The following is a 22,262-nucleotide window of genomic DNA, read 5'->3' on the forward strand; positions in this document are numbered from 1 at the left end:
TAATTAGATACAAGTATTTTTTTTACTGAATGAGAGAGAGTGTGAGACCCTAACTTTTAACGGTAAAAGAGAGAATTATTAAAAAAAAAAATTAACAATAAGTCCCTGAATCCTTATCAAACGTAAGTTTAGTGTTTTTTTTAAAGGCAAACTAAAAAGGTGGACAAACTAAGGGCTTATTCAATTCAGCTATTCAGCTCCGATCAGTTCGGTTCGATTCAGCTCCAACCAGTTAAGTTAAGTTCAGTTCAGCTCAACTCTAATCAGTAAATGTGAATAGACCCTAACTCGAGACATAGGAAGATCAAAACTTGTAGTAAACTTGTAAAGTAGGGCGGGTACACCGGTGGTTGAAGAAGAAGAAAAGGTTGACGATTAGAATTTTAATTGTGGATTGCTAAACATCGCCCGCAAATCTCCACATAAAGCCCACAAAATTAGAGTGAAATGTCACTTTTGCCCTCAAAGTAAAAAACACAATTTCTTCTCTCTATTCTCTACTTCCACTTTCTCTCTCTAAAAAACTTTCCGAGCGATGTCGAGGCGGCCCGGCAAGGAAGTGGCGGCACTGGCGGCGGGTGGACAGCGGTTTTCCGGCGAGAAGGTATTTTTTATTAATTTTGTTTTTAAAAATTAAAAAAAAAAGGTCGGAGGCGGTGGCGGCGCCTAGGCCAGACGCCACCACCACGGCGGCGGCGCCTAGGCTAGACGCCGTGACGGTGGCGGTGGCGTCTGGCCCAGGCGCCAGCACCACGGCACCAGCGTCTGGCCTAGGCGCCGCCGCCGTGGTGGTGGCGTCTGGGCTAGACGCCGCCGCCACCGTTACGGCGTCTGGCCTAGGCGCCGCCGCCTGTATATTTTTTTTTTTTTATTTTTTTTTTGGTTTTAAATTTGAAATTTAATTTTCGAAAATAATTTTTTTTTTTTTGTTTTTTTTTAAATTTGTTTTTCTTTTTTTTAATTTTAAATTTTATGTTTCTGATTTTTTTTTATTTTGTTTTAAATTTTGTTGGTTTTTTTTAAAAAAATTTTATGTTCCTCTTTTTTTTTTTTTTAATTTTTAATTTTATGTTCTTGTTTATTGTTTTTGTTTTTTTTTTTTTTGAATTTGTTTTTTTACTTAAAAAAAATTTTATGTTCCCTTTTTTTTTTTATAAATTTTTTTTAAAATTTTGATGTTCTTCTTTTTTTAAGTTTTTATAATTTTATATTTTTTACTTTGTTTTTTCCAATTTGTTTTTTTTGGGTAATTTTTTTTTTTGCTTTGTTTTTTCCAATTTTTTATTTATTTATTTATTAGGTTATTAATTTTTTTATTTTTAGGTTGTTAATATTTTGTAATGTTTTTAATTTATTTTCCATCATATGTATATTGTTTTATTTATTTATTTTAATTACTTTTTTATGTTTATATTACATGTTTATATTGCATATTACATGTTTTGTTATTTTGTGTTAGGCATCGTATTTTCGTTCTGGGGCTGGGAAGAGTATGGACATTATGAGAAGTACGATCAACTCAATGGAGAGCTCGGGGCCCAGACACGTTAGATCCCGTGGTATTTCGGCCTCGGCTCGTAGAGAACGGGTGCACTATTCTGAGGATGATGAAGATGATGATGGTGATGAGGAGGAGGAGGAGGAGGATGCAGATGAGGATGTGGACGATCAGAGTGGACCATATGATGATTACGGTCCATTCAGTCAGAGGCTTGATGATGTGTATGAGACGCGTAGGGTAGACGTGCGTAAGGGTAGAGATGGTAGATTTGTTAGTAGATCTGGCACATCATCTGCGTCCACTGTGTCTGCGGTTAGCAGAAAACGGTCGAGGGCCGTTAATGATTCTTGGGTGGTGAGGGGCGAGGTGGCTGGGGGACCTATAGACGGGAGTGTGATTCCTAGCTTTCTAGGACACATCGCTACCCGTATTTGGGAGGACCAAGAGCGGGCTTTGGATAGCGGCATTTTGAAATGCCAAACCCGGGAGAGGACTTGTAACTTCTTGTGTAGTTGGGCTGAGGCTTGGCTGGAGGAGAGCGAGATGGTCGGCCGATTGAGGGCCACTAGAGTGAGCCACCTTCCTGCCACCATGCATGAGAGGATTGACTCGACGCTGATCACGGCTTTCGTTGAGCGATGGCAGCCGGACACGAACTCTTTCCACCTTCCGTTCGGTGAGATGACGATCATGTTGCATGACGTCGAGGCCATCCTTGGGATTCCCGTAGAGGGAAACCGAGCATCTGTTGTCACAGATGCGGATCAGGCAGATTTATTGGCGGAGCTGTTGGCGGTGGATAGGGCTGCGCTGTACACAGCGGCACTTGGTGTGTGGGATCACGGCGGTGTTAAGATCACAGATGGCCAAGACGAAATCATATCAGCACAATCAGGATGCACAAGGAACAAATGAGTCACCTCCGATGTGTCTTCATCAGATTCAAACCAGTACAGGTAACCACGTGCTTGTGCCTGGTGTAGAAGCTGCTGTATAGGGTTCCTTCCCTCTGACCGTTCAAACCTCAATTTCTGTCTGACGTTGTAGATGTGTCTTCGGTTTGGCTGGTCTTCAGGAAATTTCTCCAACACAGATGCTAATATTTTAGCAGGCTTCACTTGAGCATCACTCATTTCTTTTACAATTAGTTTCGCAGCAGGACTTAGGCCACTTAACTGTCGATGACCCACTTCATATGCGATCATCTCATGGTTGTGATACCCCCATTTACCGTAACTCTTCACTTCCCAACCGTCACCCCTTTGCTGTTGTCGAACCTTTACTCTGAACTGACACCCACAACCTTTCCGCTTTGTATCAAACCGAATCGCTTGACTGAAATCTCGTTCCTCCCTTTTGCGATAACGGTCGCATCTCAAAATGCGATCCATTCTACCATCCCGTTGAGATTTATGAGTTGCTACTACTAAACAAAAACCTGATCTAATTGCAACATGTTTCGCCCAATCAACCGCTTGTTGAGCATCTTCGAACAGACCATCGTGTACAAAAATCCCACTATAATCATTTCCGTCTCCACCATAATCCTGCAACAATAACATATAAATATAATCACATAAGATTAGATTAAATTAATACATTTGACACAACATTAGCACAAAAGCAAAAACAATAATAAAATATAAACAACAAACAAAGAAATAAACAAAAAGTATTCAAAAAAAAAAAAAAAAAAAACAAAACACAAAAATAAAAAACATAAACAAAACTTTAGATTAAATAAATAAAAATAAACCAAAAAAATAAAAACAAACATAAAACGAAAAAAATTGTAACAAAAAAAAAAAATAAACAAATTAAAAACAAAAACAAATTAAAACAATTAAAAACAAAACAAAAAAAAAAACCAAAAAAAAAAGAAAAAAATTGTAAAACAAAAAAAAAAAAAAAATAAACAAATTTTAAATTAAATTAAAAAAAAAAAAAAAAAAAGGAGTGGCGCCTAGCCAGGACGCCGCCACCGTGGCGGTGGCGTCTAGCCAGGACGCCGCCACCGTGGCGGCGTCCTGGCTAGGCGCCACCACTACGGTCACGGCGTCCCGGCAGGACGCCAGCCGCCAATCCGTGGTTTTAGATGGCTTCGTACCTCCTTTTCCGGCGTCAACGGCGTCTCTCCGGTGCATCTAGCCGACGTTGAGGGCTCTTCGGTTTCACTCGGCGATCCAGTCCTGCTCCACATTTTTGATGAGTGAAAAATTTTATTTTCGGTAAAAATTAAAACAAGGGCAATAATGTCAACATTTTTAAAAAATGTGGGCTTTATGTAGAAAAACGCGGGCGATGTTTAACAAGTCCCTTTTAATTCAGAACTTGTTACAATAGTAAAGTTTAAGTTACAGAAGAAATACACAACCAACTTCACCTTCTCCACTACTCCTAAACCTTCCTAATTCTCTCTCCTACTCTTCACTCTAGATCTTTGTTCATCGCTCCGCCATTTTTGCCGCATTACTACTTCCATTCTTCAAGGTTTTTGAGCTTCAATTTCTACTCATTTTCATGTTGATCTCTTCAAATTAGTTTAATCACTCTTCATTTAATCCGCCATTTTTGTGCCAAATTTGAAATAATTGCAGATTGAATTGGTAATCTTGCGGCATTGAGGAGGAGCCATGGCTGTTTCTGTTGAAGAAGCCATTGCTGCTCTTTCTACATTCTCACTTGAGGTAAATTTTTAGTTTTATTTATTTATTTATTTATTTATTTGAATTTTAGGGTTTAATTTTGGTTCGTGTATTTATTGTGGTAATTTTGATCATGCTATTCAGGAAATTAATCAGAAATATAATTCAATGTGTATAATTGAAGTATATTTGCAATGTATGTATATTTATATTAGTATGCGCCATTTGCTTTTAAATACGAAGTGATGTCCATAACCTGCTAAGATAGTGAGACAATTGATTAAGAAATCAAGGAGACTATACTTAATCTGTAAATTGCAATGCTACTCCGTATTATATTGTGGAACTTTACTCCTTTTGTTCAGTCATTTATGGTAACTCAAGCAGATTAAGGATTTGTTTGTTGCTATGGTCGGATTCTGAGCCAACTATTAGGATTTCGTTGGTGTGTAGTATTGCATCTGTATTACTACATCCGTTTAATGTTATGTGCAACATTGAAATATTTTATATCTCACAAATAGTACCCCAAATTGCACATAAAATTTTCGAGCAACTTAAATTCCATTTAAAATTTTCTTGATTTAGATATGGAAGTGAATTGAATACTAGAGTCAAAAATCAACAACAGCATTACCATTAATCATGGATCTATCATGTCCTGCTTTATTTGCACCCAAAAAAAAAAAAAAATCATGTCCTGCTTTATGTTAAGTGAATATCTTACTTATTTCCATAATTCTGTGCGTGTGTTCGTGTTTCCTATGACGGAACAACTGAATATCATGTTTCAATTATTAATAATTGTTATGTGGAAATTTGTGCTCTGAAGAGATGAAAGTAGCTCAATATTGCAAGCTACAGTATATTATTGGCACTACTAATGATTATATTCCCTCATCTCTAACCCTTGGCGATTTGTTTTCAGTCTAAACTCTGAAAATTGTCAATACATAGTTACATACTCACCCTTGATTATCTATTTAGGATAACCAGCCAGAGGTTCAAGGGCCAGCAGTTTGGGTGTCATCTGACAGAGGTGCAACTACCAGTCCAATTGGTAAGTATTTCTATTGCTATTTTTTTCTTTACTACAATATTTATTTGTAATGTAATATCTCTTGATCTTTCAACTTCTATTAATGCTTATGTGGATTACAAGACACGAAATGGGATGTTTTGTTTTTTTCCAAAGGCAGAACATACAATGATTAAAGAATGAATTAACTTTTTTTGCAGAATACAGTGATGTTGCTGCTTATCGCTTATCTTTATCAGAAGACACCAAAGCTCTTAATCAGCTGGTACACATCTTTGCCTGCAAGCCTCTACTTGTAAAATCATAAACACTAGATTTATGAACCTCTAAAATGACCTCATAGCTCTCATGTATTAATTGCCTTATCGGCTGATTATGTTAAGTTTCTGTGATGTGCTTCTGCTTGGTGATAGGGATACATTTTTATATAATAATGCTGTTCATGCAGAACACTCTTATCCACGAGGGGAAAGAAATGTCATCTGTGCTTTATACATATCGGAGTTGTATAAAGGCACTTCCTCAGGTGAATTTCATTTTTTTTTCTTACTATGGGATATAATGATTTTTTTTAAATTTTTTTTTTTTATTAATGTTATAAATGTTATAATCTCTCTATTGTAATATATGTTGAAGCAGTGAAGCACCATGACACAAGTTATGTATTACCGATTCTAAACCTCAGAGTTTCAGTGTATTTCATCTTTAGACCTTTTTATGAAATATATCTAGGCAAAGATATCTTGCTCCACCCATGATAATTATGTGATTCTAACAATTGGGAAAAATTGCAGCTTCCTGATTCCATGAAACATAGCCAAGCTGAACTATATTTAGAGACATATCAAGTACTGGATTTGGAAATGAGTCGTCTACGCGAAATTCAACGTTGGCAGGCATCGGCAGCATCTAAAGTATGACCACATTATGTGCTTTCTCTAAGACCTCCAATGAATTACACTCTACCTCCTTGTATTATCTTACCAAAGCATGTACATAATCCCCTGTAATCCAATGCAGCTAGCAGCTGACATGCAACGCTTTTCAAGGCCTGAGCGACGCATCAATGGTCCTACTGTAACTCATCTTTGGTGAGTTAGAAAGCTATTTAATTGGCCTTAGATCAACTTAACCTTGATTCAAACCTCTTTCAACTAAGATATTGAGCAAAGGGTTTCTGCCTCCACAGTCCCTGTAAAATCTAGGTTCTTCATATATGAGATTATGTACATCAGTGGAAAATTTTATTGGGTGTATAAGAAAAAGTGTCCACTTTCTGATCTATTTATTATAGGAACTCCTATTTTTATTCCTTTCTTTCATCTTCTGACTTATATCTACTCACAACATTTATTCAATAATATCAGAATGTTAAAATTACTTTAAAAGGACTCCATTGTCGAATATGTCGATACGTTGTCTGTCCCCTGGTCACATCATATAGATTGATCACAAAGTAATATCTTGTTAAAGCTTGAATCAGTGCCTAACCTGTGCAGCCAAAATTTTCTTCAATTTTTTTTCATCGTGAAAGGGGTTTGTTTACTAAGTTTTGACTATGTTTTCCGGATTCCTTGTCTGCTCCTTTCTTAAGGATGTTGTCTTTTCTAAATTAAAGGGGAAAATGAAACTAGCGTATACATTTTCATGTGTCCTTGAAACTGTTTTCTTTGCTACAGGTCTATGTTGAAGCTGCTGGATGTTTTGGTGCAACTTGATCATCTCAAAAATGCAAAGGCTAGCATTCCAAATGATTTTTCTTGGTACAAAAGGTATGCTAGCTAATTATACTATCTTGATTTTGTCTTAGCCTTATAATATGCAGATATTAGATATTGATCCCTATATCCTTCTCCCATCCTGCAAAAGATTCATATACTTAAAAAAGCCTGAATAGCTGTAAAAGTATAAAATATTCAGATTTCTGCTCCTCCTTGTTTTGACTGCCTCTTTTGAAAAATTTATATGTAGGACATTTACCCAAGTTAGTGTTCAGTGGCAAGACACTGATTCAATGAGGGAGGAATTGGACGATTTACAGGTATGTCATGTCATGTCATGCTCACTTGTAATTTAATATTTGAATTCTCCTGTTTGATTGATTTAAAATTAATGCTGAGAATACTTATTTTATGAGTGTACTTTTTGGCTCAGTAGATTTTCTTAAGCACGAGGTGGGCTATTCTATTGAACTTGCATGTGGAAATGTTCAGGGTGAACAAGTATCCTAACATATACAAGTTGCTGTTTTTGTAAATTTAGATTTTAGGAATTTAGGTGTTGTAAGGCACTTTTGATTGGTGGCAGTATATATTTTACAAATGCTTTCTATTTTCATCCTGAGATTTCCCTTAACGGGGAATAGTGTAGAAGATATTCTTCAAGCTCTGATAGTATTCACTGTTGAGTCACTGGAATTGGACTTTGCACTTCTCTTTCCGGATCGGCATGTTCTCTTGCGTGTCCTTCCTGTACTTGTTGTCTTAGCAACTACATCCGAGAAAGATACAGAAGCACTATATAAGAGGGTCAAAATCAATCGACTTATTGGCATTTTCAAGGTATAATAGATGATGTTTCCATAAATCCAAGACTTGTGGTTCATGATGCTTTTTTGTTATATACTTTGCCTTCTCGAATTATGGTGCAACATTCGATGCTTAGACTTTTCCTATCCTGATAATGTGCAGAGTGATCCAGTTATCCCTGCATTTCCAGATCTTCACCTTTCTCCTGCTGCTATTATGAAAGAGTTGTCATCATATTTCCCGAAGTTTGTCAGTCAAGCTCGTCTTCTTGCTCTCCCAGCACCACACGAGCTTCAGCCTCGTGAGGCTCAAGAATATCCTTTATTGTTCTTTGTTCTTTCTAAAGCAAAATTTTCTGCTTGGCTGCTTGCTATCCTTATGCAGTTTAGTATGAACTCATGCAAGCATGCCTCTGATAATCAACTTACATACATACACGTGCGTGCGTCTGCTGTCTGTATGCATGTTTGTGTCTGCAACTCTGTGTATACGTGTATTTTTCTATTTTAAATCGCAATTCTTTCTTTTCTGCTTTGTGACATAAATCATTTTCTTGTCCAGTGATCTCTGTCATGAACACAATTTCTGATTACTTCGTCCTCTTTATCATGTGGCTTATATTTGAAATGTGCCTTTAGTTGGAAAATAATACTGATAAATTATTTTCCAAGAAAACCTTGGTTTTGTATACCTGCAAAATGGCCCTTTTGGCCTTTGGTTTCTACTGCATTTTCAGGTTATATTGTATAGAATCCAGCAGGAGTTTCTGAAAAAGAAAGACTACCCAGCAGGAGTAGTAGGCTTACAGCTTGCTTCTCTGCTTTACTCTTCATCAGTTTTTATCTCTGTCATCTATGTATCATCCTCTTCTTTTAATTTCTATGATGCACCAACATAACTGAAATCCTCGGCATAAGTATCAACTTTAATTTTGAAAAATCAGACTGGAAAACTTTATGTTCATTTGGCTGTTTCCTAAGTTAGTTTTGTTTATTGACTATGATAGATGTGGCTATTTCTGGTTTGCCTTAATTTCATAGAATACCATATAATTTGCAAAAGAATATTGGATATGCTATATTTCTTAACTTACATCACTTATCAGAGACAATATCTTATAGTCAACCATATTAGTGCTATTCGGGCTGAACACGATGATTTTACAGTTCGCTTTGCTTCATCCATTAATCAGGTATTGCTTTTCTAATGCTTCTTTGTTCATAACCTTCCACATGAAGGCATGAAGCACAATGCTTTATTTGTGCAGTTATTTTGAGGATATGCTGAAATCTAAAGTTCATTGTCCTGATATCTTTTTTTTTTGTTCTTATTTTATATTATGCAGTTAGATTTATTAAAATCCACAGAGGGTGCTGAAGTTGAGTGGTCCAAAGATGTCAAAGGCAACATGTATGATATGGTTGTTGAAGGATTTCAACTTCTTAGCAAATGGACTGGTCGCATCTGGGAACAGTGTGCATGGAAATTTTCTCGCCCTTGCAAGGATCAATCTTCTGAAGAGTCAAATAATGCTTCAACATTATATTCTGACTATGAGAAGGCAGTGGCACTTTCTGCATAAATTTTCTGTCTTGCAATTTATGCATCTCAAACGTGTTCCATCTGTCTCATGTTATTATTGCAACAAGTAATAAGGAATAAAGAGTGGTTCTAATTTGTAGGGGATGGATGGTGCAACGTTTGTTAAAGTATATTGTTAAAGCAGAGGAAAATGTTGTTCACTTATGGACCAGTAAACTCAGTGAACCAACAGTAATCCCAGCAACATGCTTATTTCTGAAAGAAGGGGCTAATGGAATTCTTATAAAACATATTTTTTGTTAAAGTATAATGTCATTATGTTTTCTTCTAATCGATAATCTTTTGGCTTTCTGTAGGTGGTGCGGTATAATTACAGTGCAGAGGAAAGGAGAGCATTGGTTGAGCTTGTTGGCTATGTAAAAAGCATAGGGTCAATGATGCAGCGTTGTGATACATTAGTTGCTGATGCCTTATGGGAAACAGTTCATGCTGAAGTTCAGGACTTTGTTCAGAATACCTTGGCAACTATGCTGCGTACTACCTTTAGGAGGAAAAAGGATCTTTCTAGGTGGGCATATGATTGATGACATCAATCAGAATCTATAGTTTAATATTCTAGAATCTGCAGCCTTTTCATTTCTGTAAGCAACCCCCTGACTCTGAGCGAATAGCAGCTAGCCCCACCTGGCTATTAGTGATGATTGATGAAGTATTTCTCTCCTGGAGGAAAATCTTCATGGAATGAAATCGAGTTGATGTATCAATCATATAGAAATGCTATATTTCTGAGGTTGCGGTGGTACCCAAGTGGCAATACTCTTCATCTCTTAAGGAAAAATCCCCGGGAATAAATCTTCAGAGGGTGGGGGGGGGGGGGGTGGGGGGGTGGGGTTGTATGTGGAAGTTAAGCCTTCGGTCTGGTCTTGAGAGAAGGCAGCCGATAGCCCAAGGAGTTAAGTCACCAAACAAACAGCCTATGCTTTCTTACCCAACGATATCTATTATAGTCTATGACTCTAGTGTTCTATACTAAAATTTATTTCAAAATACATTTTATCTTTACGATGGATTTCTCATTCTAGCTCTTTATAGGGATATGTATCAAAATATTAGACCCCCATTTCTCTTGCTCTGGCCCTTTAATCACTTCAATTCCTCCTCACTCTCACCCTCACCCTCATCTATATCCATCTCACCACCCTTACTTAAACTTCTTTGTTCTCTTCCCTTCTATTTTCAAGTGCTCCTGTAACCCGACCCCATGGGGTTTTCTAGATTTAGTGGTGTCTGGCTTGTGAAGGAAGCATGTAGCTAATATCTTGAATAAGTAACCAGATAAAAGTTTTGATGCATATGTAGCATAAGAAAAAGATGTTGCTATTTCTGTTCAAATTTGCATGTCATCACTGAAGTTTTCTATGCTGTTTGTTCTATTGGGTTGATCCCTTTTCCGGTTTTCCCCACCTAATACCTAGGATTAATCTTTTTTCAGGATTCTGTCTGATATGCGGACCCTTTCAGCTGATTGGATGGCAAATACAAGCAAGCAAGAGAATGATTTGCAATCCCTACAGCAAGAAGGTGAAGAAAGCAAAGGGAGCTACTTGTATCCCAGGCCAGCTGCACCAACAGCAGCTCAGGTCTGCTTACTGTCTATTACTTTTCTTTGAAATATATTCGTGGTTGGCTGGTAGCTATGGCATTTGAAGATATCCTTTGCTTATTAATTTTAGTGAGAGAGCATATTGTCAAATGGATGGTGTTTGGTTCAGTATAATTTTAAATGAGAGAGTTTGATTAGCTGAGTGATGTCAGTGAGTCGTTCGACTCAGCTAAGTGCTCAGCTAAAGCCATAACAAGCTGTAGCCAAAACAAACCTAGGCTTAATGATCCCAAACCAAGCTTAATCCAATTAATTAGTGAGGAAGCATATTGGTTTTACAATTGCCTTTTTTTTTCTCATGAAATGGTCAGTGATAGTAATTCTGAGCTAATTTAGGATGTGAGCCCAGATTGAGTTGTGGCTAGCTGATGGCTGCTCACATAGCTTTGGGGTGAATGAACATTGCCTCGAGCCTACCAAGCTCAGGCTGGGATGTTCTTGTTTATACACACCACAAATTCCTGTGAGAGTCACTTGAGTGTTACAGGCTAGGAGGCGGTTTCATAAAATATACGTACCATAAGAAAAAAAAAAAAAAAAAAAAAAAAAGAACCTAAAAAATCACACCTCTAATTAAATTTGCTATAAAAGACTAATTGGAAACTGTTGAGCTAAACTGTTGATCAACATGCTCTAGCCAATCTTGGGTACTCACCAAAAAGGCCAAATTCCAAGTGGATGAGTATAACCACAAGCAAAATTCTTGGCTATATAAGTATAAACATATTATTTGAAATCATACTGGGGTATCACAGTGTGTATAAGCTATAAGTAACTGATTCAGCATTCATTTATGTTAGTTGTTTCCTTCCAAAATTCAGGTCCACTGCTTGCAATTCCTGATCTACGAGGTCGTTTCTGGTGGGAATTTGAGAAAGCCAGGTGGGCTCTTTAGCAATACCGGTTCAGATATACCTGCTGAGGATTTGAAGCAGTTGGAAACCTTCTTTTACAAGCTTGGCTTCTTCTTGCATGTGCTAGATTACACCGGTAATTATCTGTTATTCTTAACTCAGCTCACTATTTCTCTCTGTTTGCAGGCTTGTTTGTTTATATAATTATATTTATATTTACCAAGAGGTGGACAGATGCACCTATCCTCCCCAATGCCACAATCACATTTTGGTTCCTCAATAAATGTTGTTTTTGCTGGACATAGTTAAAACGTGATCAACTACCACTTCCTGCTAAGTTGTTAAATTTTGATCTAATGCTAGACTTGCTGGCTTCTTGAGAAATTAAAAGTTTCTATGTAGCTGATCTTGGCTCTTGATTGTGTCTGCAGTGACAATAGCAACACTCACTGATCTTGGGTTCCTTTGGTTCAGAGAATTCTATTTAGAAACATCCCGTATCATCCAGGTGAAAACACTTTTCAATTATGCACCATTCTTCTTGATGGATCACTTCACCATTTGAACATGTTTGATTTGAAAGTTAGGTATTTTGTTTTAAATTGAAAATATCTTCCTTTCCTTGTCTTCACCTTCCCCAGCGCTCCTCTCACTTGTTTGTTTATAAAATAACTTGTTGTAGTTGAGAGTGGTATCATGACGAAGATGGTTGTTGTAGTAAATGAAAGAAATAAATATAGATTATAGCCTTGTCATAAACAGTAAGCCCTTAAGTAGTGGGCTTCAGTGTATCCAATTCAGCATACACAAGTGCCATTTAATGTGGAATGTATCCAATTAAATCTAAACTAATTCACTCCAAGTTTCTCATAATCACAATGCTGGGGGGTGCAGTTTTATAGCCTAAACATTACTTCGATATAACCAAAAAATATATAACATACATAATTTTTTTTTTTTGGTAAGGTTAGAAATACAGATACAGAATAATGTTTTGGGCTTACTTCCCCCTGATATAGAATATTCCCGTTTGTGATGCTAGTATGCTACTGTAACAAGTTGTTGCCAAACAAATCTTACGCTAGGGTAAGTAGTGGTTTGACCTTGGCAACCACATACATAGCTACTTTTGCTCCAAAAATTAGTGTAGAAGAGATACATTATCACTGTCAAATAATCTGTATATTGATTTTTTGTCTAGGATAAACTTGGGAGCTTTCTACTGTTTCCTTTTAGTCTTATGTTTAGTTCTGCAGTCAATCTATACTTTAGTACCCAATTCATCACACATATGTAGGCATGACACAATTTGTTTATAAACAAACCAATTGCAATTTTTAATTGAATGCTCAAATGAATGCAAATTGACTTGTTGCTTGATTGCAGTTTCCAATTGAATGCTCTCTTCCCTGGATGCTGGTGGATTATGTGCTTGAGTCTCAAAATGCAGGATTATTTGAGAGTGTTGTTATGCCATTTGATATCTACAACGATGCTTCTCAACAAGCATTAACTGTGCTCAAGCAGCGCTTCCTCTATGATGAAATTGAAGCCGAGGTACTTCTGATTTACTTGCTACTTTTACACTAGTGCTCATATATGTTCCATTGGTTATTTCGACATGGGACTTAAAATTTTCTGTCACTCCTTGCAGGTGGACCATTGTTTTGATATTTTTGTTTCCAAATTGTGTGAAATAATTTTCACATATTACAAAAGTTGGGCAGCGAGGTATGGCTGGCAGTGGACCTATTTTAGTTTTTTTCAGTCTGATACTTAATACCTTCATACTTTTGATGCTAACACTTTTTTTCATCTGTTAGAGAATTGCTCGACTCCTCATTCCTCTTTGCAGTGGACAATGGAGAAAAATACTCTGTGCAACCTATGAGATTTAATGCACTATTTAAAATGACTAGAGTTAAGGTGAGCATGATTTTGCATGTTGCTTGGGATGACCATCACTCAATAATAAGTCAATATAGTTTTGTGATCTTCCACCTTATATCATCATGTTTCATTGTGTTTTCAGTGACTTATTCATTTAGTCATAGGCGTAGTCTTCAAATGTTCCTTAGAAGCTTATGAGAAATTCCCTTGAGTAGTTGAGCCTTGACTGATCTACTACTAGTACATGATGCTATGATTCGTGTGCATGTCTATGCTGAATATTTTTTCCTTCTATTGCTTGAGGACTTGTGGTCCTCTGTCTCTCTGTATGTTTTTATTAGCTTGTCTCTCTGTATGATGTCCAAAGAAAAAAAAAAAAAAGAAAAAGAGGTATATGTTAAATGTAACGAGATATTTTTTGGATTAGTGGGGTTTTTCGTTGAGATAAAAATTGCTTTTGAATTGAAAAAAACTCTCGTTTCTATTTTTGCCAAAATTTTAATGATATGTGACAGGAAATTGAAAAAAGGGAATATGGTCACTTATAAAAAAGAAATAAGAACTTTACAATAAATAAAATTATAAAAAAAAAATAAAAAAAAAAATAAAAACCACAAATGGTAGTATGGTACCCTTTTCACTCAACAACTTAATCCGTGCCCTGCCCCCCTGCAAAAGGATAATTGGATACGTCCTATACTATAATAGTATAATGTTTATAAGACACATTGATCTTGCAGTTATGATCTGGAAAGGAGTAAAACCTCAATATATGTTAATTTCCTTCTTTTTAGGTGCATGTTTTATATAATTCATGGGTGGGGCAATGCCTCTTGCTGTTAGGTCGACCCACTGCATCTTCTATCTAACATCTCTTCCCTTCTCCCACCCCACTCTTAACTTTGTTTTCCTTGAACAATAAATGTGCTCATAGTTACTTGGAAGGAGCATTGATTTGAGATGCCTGATCTCACAACGTATGAACAAGGCATTCAGAGAGAACCTGGAATTTTTATTTGATCGTTTTGAGTCGCAGGATATCTGTGCCATTGTGGTGAGTGCTATAATTTTCTTTGATTTTGATAATGTCTTCTGAGGATAATGTGCTATCAAAAACCATTTGTTGTTTTCTTTTCTGAATATTTTATTTTCCAGGAATTGGAGAACCTTGTGAATATCTTAAAACATGCCCATAAGCTTTTGTCTGAGGATCTGACAATAGACTCGTTCAGTCTTATCTTCAGTGAGATGCAAGAGAACATATCTCTTGTTTCATACTCAAGCCGGCTAGCTTACCAGGTTTAAATATTACCTTTCAGCATATATGCTACTGTATCGCTCATAACTTACAGTGCTTAAAATGTGGCTTGCCTGCTCCTGTCTATCATGATGATTATTCTGTCATTTTTTTTATTTTTTATTTTTAAATAATGATAGCTTATGAGGCATGGATTGGTGTTGTCGCCGCCATTCTGCGAATCCTGCCAGATATTTTTAATGATGTGATGTTGACACAAGTTATGAAAAATGCTGTGAGCTCTTGGATTTTCTATTCATTGTTATGAGATTAATTATTTAACTGATATCCCTGTTGTCTCTGATTTCATCAAGCTCTTGGACTCAAGTCTCATGTCTTCATGTATCCCTGTCATCCCTGGATAAACTGTTTGTATCGCCTTGATGCCCCATTTTCTGTTTGACTTTGTGACAGTGATATAAATAGGTGGAACAATATCAGTAGATGTGTAACTTGTGTGTTTTTTTTTTTTTTTTTTTTTTTTTGGGGGGGGGGGGTGGTGGGTTCTTGATGAAGGAGAGACTCAGAGAAGTGTAGTTTTTTGGGATTGTCCTTTTGAGTTATTTGTTAAAGACATGTCTATGTCACATGAGTTTGGAGGCTTTATTGGCTTGCTTATTTATAGGCTCGAGTATTGGAAAGCAAGATAAACTCTTTGAGCATCTGCTTTCTTTGCTATAACCTGTAGTGTTTGGGGTGGGGTTCTGTTCGCTATGGTGGGGTGGGGTTTTGGGTTCTGGTGGTTGTAGTGGATTTTCAAATTTTGTGGGTGAGGGGATACTGTTTCAGTCAAGTGGGAGTGGGGGTACTGTTTCAGTCAAGTGGTTGTGGTGGGCCGTGGGGTTGGGGGTGGTGTTTCGGTTATGGTTGTTGTGCACTTGTGGTGGGGGCATATGATAGGGGTCGGGGTGGGACTGGTGGCTCAGAGGAGGTAGGGTGGTGGAGGTGGCTGGGTAATGGGTTGGTGTTGATAACTGAGATAGTTTTCTATTTACTATCTAACCATAGAACACACATTAATGTCATAAGTGGGATAAATTTCTTAATTAGGGTCATTTTTAATAAATCAAAAAAGGGAGGGTACCATTTCAATGTCGCAATTTTTATTCAAGTAAGTTTTTATCTTTGTTCAATCCTGATTTTGGTTCTGAGAAAAAGATATTGTTGAATTGTTTGTTGCATTATTGTCTTTTGTTTCCTTGTCAATTGATTTCTCTGAGGTGTTGATGATTTAGGGACATGTAAGATTTGGTTGTAGATTCTTGTTGTGTGTATCCAACACTACCATTGACAAAGTTTCTTTTCCTATCATTTGTAGATCTGGACAGAGATGCAGAATGATTTCCTACCAAACTTCATACTATGTAATACTACTCAACGATTTGTCCGATCACCAAAATCATCCAGTGGTCGAGTTCAGAAGCCATCAATGCCATATGCCAAACCAAACTTTTACTGTGGCAACCAAGTAAGATGAGTTTACTTGACTTCTCCCCTGGCTAGACTTAATATAATTCCTTCTATTTCATGATAGCAATCATAAATTTAGTTCTCACAAGTATCATTTTAAATATGGTATATGAAACACTTTAGTTGTGACTTGTGAGGCATCAACCTTTATACTATTATTGGTCTGTTGTTGAACATAAGTTACGTAACAATCAAGCCAGTGCTCTTGCTTCGCATGGTATGAGCTGAAGTTTGTCATCTATTTTGTCTCAGCATTCTTTTTCTTGCCTTATTGCTCAATGGACATCAGAAATTACATAAGTTTCTTTTTTTTTTTTTTTTTTTCAGGATTTGAATTCTGCTCATCAAAGCTTTACGAGGTTGCACAATGGCTTCTTTGGAATGCCTCACATGTTTTCTATCGTCTGCCTTTTGGGAACCCGTTCTTTACCATGGCTGATCCGTGCACTGCTGGATCACATATCTAATAAGGTAAAAAATCTTGTGTACAATTTGTTATGTAAGTGTCTTCCATGTACACAACAATGGCCTAATATATGTCCTGCTTATTGTGGGGATTAGTGAGATTAAGCTGCATCCAGTGGGTTTATGCTATTTGTAAATTTGAATTTAATATGTATTAGTGGCCTTTAAAAAAAAGAGAAAATTGACCAAGTGTCCCCCCCCCCCCCCCAAAACACACACGGCAAAGTTGTAGGCCGTTTTGCAGTTTTTTGGGTGGGTAGATAATTCTGATGAAAATTTATTATGGTTGAATCAAGATGTATGTATGTTTTTAAAGCTGTTTAGTTGACCTATATCTGTATCTCATCTTGAGTTACTTGATGAAACAGATAAGTTCACTTGAAGCAATGATTACAGGATTGCAAGAAGCATTGCCCAAATCAATAGGTTTACTACCCTTTGATGGTGGTGTGACAGGTACAATCTAGGTTTTTTTTCCTTTTTTTTTTGGGGGGTGGGGGGGTGGGGTGGCTATTACCTTCCCATTCTTTCAAATTAAAATAATAAAGATTCATCTAGGTTGTATGAGACACATTAAAGAGAAGCTTAACTGGACCTCAAAGGCAGAACTTAAGCAGGAAGTTCTTCAGGGAATAAAGGAGATAGGAAGCACACTGTATTGGATGGGTCTTCTAGATATTGTATTGGTAAGTCCTATAATTGTATCTGTATGTTCTTTTAATATAAAATTATGCTTTATGCGTCCTTAACTCCCTAAGGGCTATGTGTATGAATCTAAAAGTAGATATTCAAACATTAATTAAGCGTTGACGACACCTATCAATGCATGATTTTGTTTTATCTCCAAAATTAATTCTCAATACTATTTCAGGAAATTTGTTCAATGCTTTGACAGTTATACATAGCCCTTGTGGATATGTATAGCAAATCCATTTATCAAAGATTAAAGCACAACTTCTATACTTATGACTATTAATTACTGTTATAAAATTGACACAGTTTAGGAATCCCCACAAACAGTAAAACAAAGTGACCCACTAATTGTGTTGACTTGATCTTCTAGATTGAAACTGCAGCAGAAGACCATAAATTCATATAAGGAAGATCACTGTATTCCAAAATTTTGCATACAGTTTGCTACAACTTGAGTCTTCACTTCTGATAATCATCTATGTTTTGACTTGACATAACTATAGAAGGCGCTATTAGCACAAATTAAATACCTAAATTTCCCAGAATTAGCTGGAACATGGAGGCAGGATAAAAGGGAACAACTTTTCAATACAGATATCTGACTATATGACGATTGACTCCCATCTTTGTTTGACCTTGGAGCAGGATAGTTTTTCTTCTTTTTCTTATTCCATGAAGTAACTAGTGGTATTAGCGTTCTAGAACATTTCTCTGATACTCTATACAGTAGCGACTTGATATCTGTTTATAGAATATGCTGCCTAATTTTCATGATTTACATAGCAGATTTGCAAGAAGCAACTTTTAATCATACATACTTCTATGTCGTTTGCGTCAAAAAGTGCATAGCATGAGCAGATGAACTCATCAAGTTATAGCCAAGCAATTGCTTGAAAGCTGAAATTTCTTCTAGTTATTCACCAAGTAGAGTTTTTTTATTCTTGTAGAGAGAAGTAGATACAACACGCTTCATGCAACTCGCACCCTGGCTTGGTTTCATACCTAATGCGGATGGGCAAATCCTGCTATCACAAGGTGAGGGTGAAAGCCCTGTCGTCAACCTCACGAAGTCAACAACTACTGCGATTGTGTCGAATCCTAACTGCTCAAATCCAACTTCCTTCTACACAATGTCAAAACAGACTGAAGCAGCAGGTAAAAAGACTCCTCCATATTCCAGCCTTCTTCTCTATGATCAATTGTATGGATGTCAAGCATGTTGTGAAAAATATTGAAAGACAATTAGGTCATAGACTCTTAGTTTTCGTCATCATAGTGTCATAAGTACTTGCCTATTGACAAAGAACAAAATGAGTTTCCAGTGATTCTTAACAAAGACATGGATGGACAAACCAAAAGTCTTGCAAACTGCTCTATGATTTTTTTTGCTGTATCATGTCAGAGTGAACTCATGCAGACATTTTTCATTGTTTTTTAAACCATTCATTGACAACCAAAGCTATAATAATGCTAGATTGCTAGGTATCTTGTATATGCATAACCTAATAAACTGCCTGGTTGCAGATCTCTTGTATAAAGCTAATATGAACACTGGAAGTGTTTTGGAATATGCTCTTGCATTTACAAGTGCAGCACTGGATAAATACTGTAGCAAGTGGAGTGCAACACCAAAGACTGGATTCATAGACATTACAACTTCAAAGGACTTCTACCGAATATTTAGTGGCCTTCAAATAGTAAGTGATGTGCAATTGCGGGTCTTTTGTTCTTCATTAATTACCCATCAGGAACATATGTGCTTCTAGATTATTTGGTTTGGTTGTTTCCTGAGTGTTTTATGATGTGTATTTTGAATTCTAATTAGTTGCAGGTATAACTACATCGGAGAAATTTTTAGGTCTTTGTGACTCTGCAGTCACAATTTCACTACTAATAACACAGGCTCTAACTCTTTGGGCTCTTCTGAATAAAGCTTCTACCAGACTAAGTGTTTGTTGTTTACAAATTCAATTATTGGATCTAGTGGAATCATTATTTATCATCAGCCGTGTGACAGAACCAAATGTAACATCAGCTCTATTCCTTAAGTTAGATGTAAAATGCTCTGCATGAGGCTTGGGAAGGCAGTAGAAAATTTTAAGAATGCTACATGTTGTTTCTTCATATCTTATTCCTTCACTATCCAGGGGTTGATGAAAATAACCTGTTTGTTGGCTTTAGGCTGTTTACAACTGTACACTTGAACCATTCTAAAACAGGATGCCACCCTAGTTGATAGTCCCTTTAGAGCATTGGGCTAATGTACGATACAGTGTGGTATGTTACCACGTTATCGGCCTGGTGTAATCAATTCTAATGGATGCCGTTTACTGGAAATTTAGTTTTATATATTGCTTGTTTCAACAAATTACTAAATTTCTGTCATGATGACAAGGCCCATTTCATGTACTGGATTAGAGAAAGGAGTAGAACTTTGTATTCAATATGGGGAAATTTGGGTGATAACCTTGGTGGGATTTGGGAGCATCACTAGAGGCATTGGGGGTGATGGTATGATGTGATATCCCATTTTGAGGTCAAATAATTATCTTGTTATGGGAGCAAACTTCTCTCTTGTATATAGGCAAGTGCTCACAATTTACTTGAGCATTCATCAGTAATTATCAAGATATATGAGAAAAGCACTTGAAAGTGTATTGAAGTAGAATTATTTTTCTTATTCAATTTCTAATGACTTTGAACTGCAGGAACATTTAGAAGAATCTGTTCAAGGAGTCCCAAATAGTCGTGAGATGCTGGGAGATTCAGTAGCTTGGGGAGGCTGCACATTAATATATTTACTTGGGCAGCAGCTGCATTTTGAGCTTTTTGATTTCTCATATCAAGTCCTTAACGCAGCAGAAGTCGAGGTTACAGAACTTACTCAAATGCATAAAAATGTTCAGGGTATCCAGGTAAGACTTATTATTATCCCATTGTTATAAAAAGGATTTTGATTTCTATTTACCATATGCCTTCGGTTGTACATATCTTTGAATGCTGCAAAAACGTTGTCCTGAAATATCTCGATTCCCCAAAAAACTTTATAATGCATCTCACAGAAGCATAAACCTGAGTCCCGAGTCAACTAAGCACAGAAACTTTTGTTAATTTGTGCTGATGAACTGATTACTGAGAACAAATCTTTATTGGACCACTCTCTTAGATCTACATATGTCTGAACTCTGAAGTAATAAATGATCGTACATGTGTATAAATCTCCTCCTTGGACATAAAGATAATGTTATGTTGTCAGAATTATTTTGATTTTTGACTTTATTACTTTGAATCCATTTTCTGTCAGCCAATCACAAACATGTAATGGTAAAAAATTAGACTCCATGCTTTATCTAGGGATTCTAGACATCCCTAAATGACACCACATCTGGATTTACAGGGACAGGTTGGGGTGTCAAGGTGTGCTATAAGAGTTTTCCCAATTTTGATTGATAGGAAAACTTAATTCTGAATGGCTGAATAGGAATTGCTGGGGGAAGAATAGTTTATGGTAAAAATTTTAACCTGTGGCATGGACTATGAAGACAATAGTGATCCTGGGAGGAATACTCTTATTTTAGAAATAGGGAGACATCTCCTTATAAGAGATTCCCCTTATTGCTTTGATTCTTGAACAATGTTGCCGAAGAATCTGACTCATAATTCAGATTTATGACCTATGCTTTATGGAAGTTGTTTAAAATGTTTTGTGATACATTCCTTTAACACCTCAGAGTTAAACTGATTTTTCTGCTTTTTGGACTGGAAGGGATGGGAACCCTTGATAGAAGCCATGAAGAAAGCAAGGAGGTTAAATAATCACGTGTTTTCAATGCTAAAAGCTCGTTGTCCTCTTGAAGACAAGGTAGCATGCGCAATAAAGCAAAGCGGAACACCTCTGCATCGAATCAAGTTCGAAAACACAGTTTCGGCTTTTGAAACCCTTCCACAGAAGAGCACCTAATTCTTTACCTGTGTTAATACAGCTGATTCAGGTTAGGTAGTTTGATAGATTCCAACTTATACTGAAGAGAGCTAGTATCAGCTACTTTCAAGCCGCAGTAAGAGAATTGCCAGGGTGTATCTGTATACTAGAATTGCTGAAGTAAATACTTGTTATTACTATCTCACTATCCAAACACTGTCGCTATCGAAATGCGGGTTGGCTCAAGTGCTACTTCATGATCAAAATGGAGAAACTGCAAATGCTAGCAATAGTTGCTGGACTCGTCAATTTTCAGCATTAATGGAGCGTCTCACCACTTTCTTGTCACACTGCAACAGGTTGTCACAATATATGTTGTCAACTTGCCATGTATTATAGTATATGTTTGGTTTGTGACACTTTGTGTAATTGACTATTTGTGTATCAATGTATCTAATGTGTTATGTATACGTAGTATTGTGTAATTATCATGCATGTCATAATCCTGTAGTAGTATTTTATGTAATTGGATAATGTTGATTGTTTAAATGCGAATAACTAATTAATCATAGAACTGTCTGGGTGCATTGATGAATACACATTGTCAAGCAAGTAAATTAATTACTCTTATAGTCTTATCATATCTTCCCCATTGAAAAAAAACGGAGTACGGCGCTACGATTAGATAAATAATTATATAAAATAAAATAAAAAAAGGGAATAAAATTGAGTGAAACATCAAAATTCAAACGT

General features: G+C 36.6%; 2 protein-coding genes across 3 annotated transcripts; both read left to right on the forward strand.

Moving 5' to 3' along the window:
* Positions 1-520: 520 nt before the first annotated feature.
* On the forward strand, positions 521-3,999 carry LOC110701492. The gene is made up of 3 exons (XM_021879138.1): positions 521-604; positions 1,460-2,366; positions 3,938-3,999. The coding sequence occupies exons 1-3, from the start codon at positions 536-538 to the stop codon at positions 3,997-3,999; spliced, it is 1,038 nt and encodes a 345-aa protein (XP_021734830.1). The 5' UTR covers positions 521-535.
* On the forward strand, positions 3,846-22,104 carry LOC110701411 (protein PIR-like). 2 transcript variants are annotated; one of them, XM_021879066.1, is made up of 31 exons: positions 3,846-3,991; positions 4,099-4,188; positions 5,134-5,206; positions 5,386-5,450; positions 5,634-5,711; positions 5,980-6,099; positions 6,206-6,276; positions 6,865-6,957; positions 7,157-7,226; positions 7,343-7,407; positions 7,551-7,746; positions 7,876-8,027; positions 8,812-8,905; positions 9,059-9,274; positions 9,612-9,823; positions 10,748-10,895; positions 11,740-11,908; positions 12,204-12,280; positions 13,159-13,329; positions 13,427-13,503; positions 13,596-13,698; positions 14,597-14,716; positions 14,818-14,961; positions 16,278-16,427; positions 16,757-16,900; positions 17,263-17,350; positions 17,453-17,580; positions 18,535-18,742; positions 19,112-19,284; positions 20,296-20,502; positions 21,354-22,104. In XM_021879066.1, the coding sequence occupies exons 2-31, from the start codon at positions 4,135-4,137 to the stop codon at positions 21,546-21,548; spliced, it is 3,861 nt and encodes a 1,286-aa protein (XP_021734758.1). In that variant the 5' UTR covers positions 3,846-3,991; positions 4,099-4,134; the 3' UTR covers positions 21,549-22,104. The 2 variants fall into 2 exon arrangements, with proteins under 2 accessions (XP_021734758.1, XP_021734759.1); XM_021879067.1 differs by lacking the exons at positions 3,846-3,991; positions 4,099-4,188; positions 5,134-5,206; ... (3 more) ...; positions 6,206-6,276; positions 6,865-6,957 and having other exon boundaries at positions 7,174-7,226; positions 7,340-7,407.
* Positions 22,105-22,262: the final 158 nt, after the last annotated feature.

The sequence above is a fragment of the Chenopodium quinoa genome, unplaced genomic scaffold, assembly GCF_001683475.1.
Source record: "Chenopodium quinoa cultivar QQ74 unplaced genomic scaffold, ASM168347v1, whole genome shotgun sequence".
NCBI lineage: Eukaryota > Viridiplantae > Streptophyta > Magnoliopsida > Caryophyllales > Amaranthaceae > Chenopodium > Chenopodium quinoa.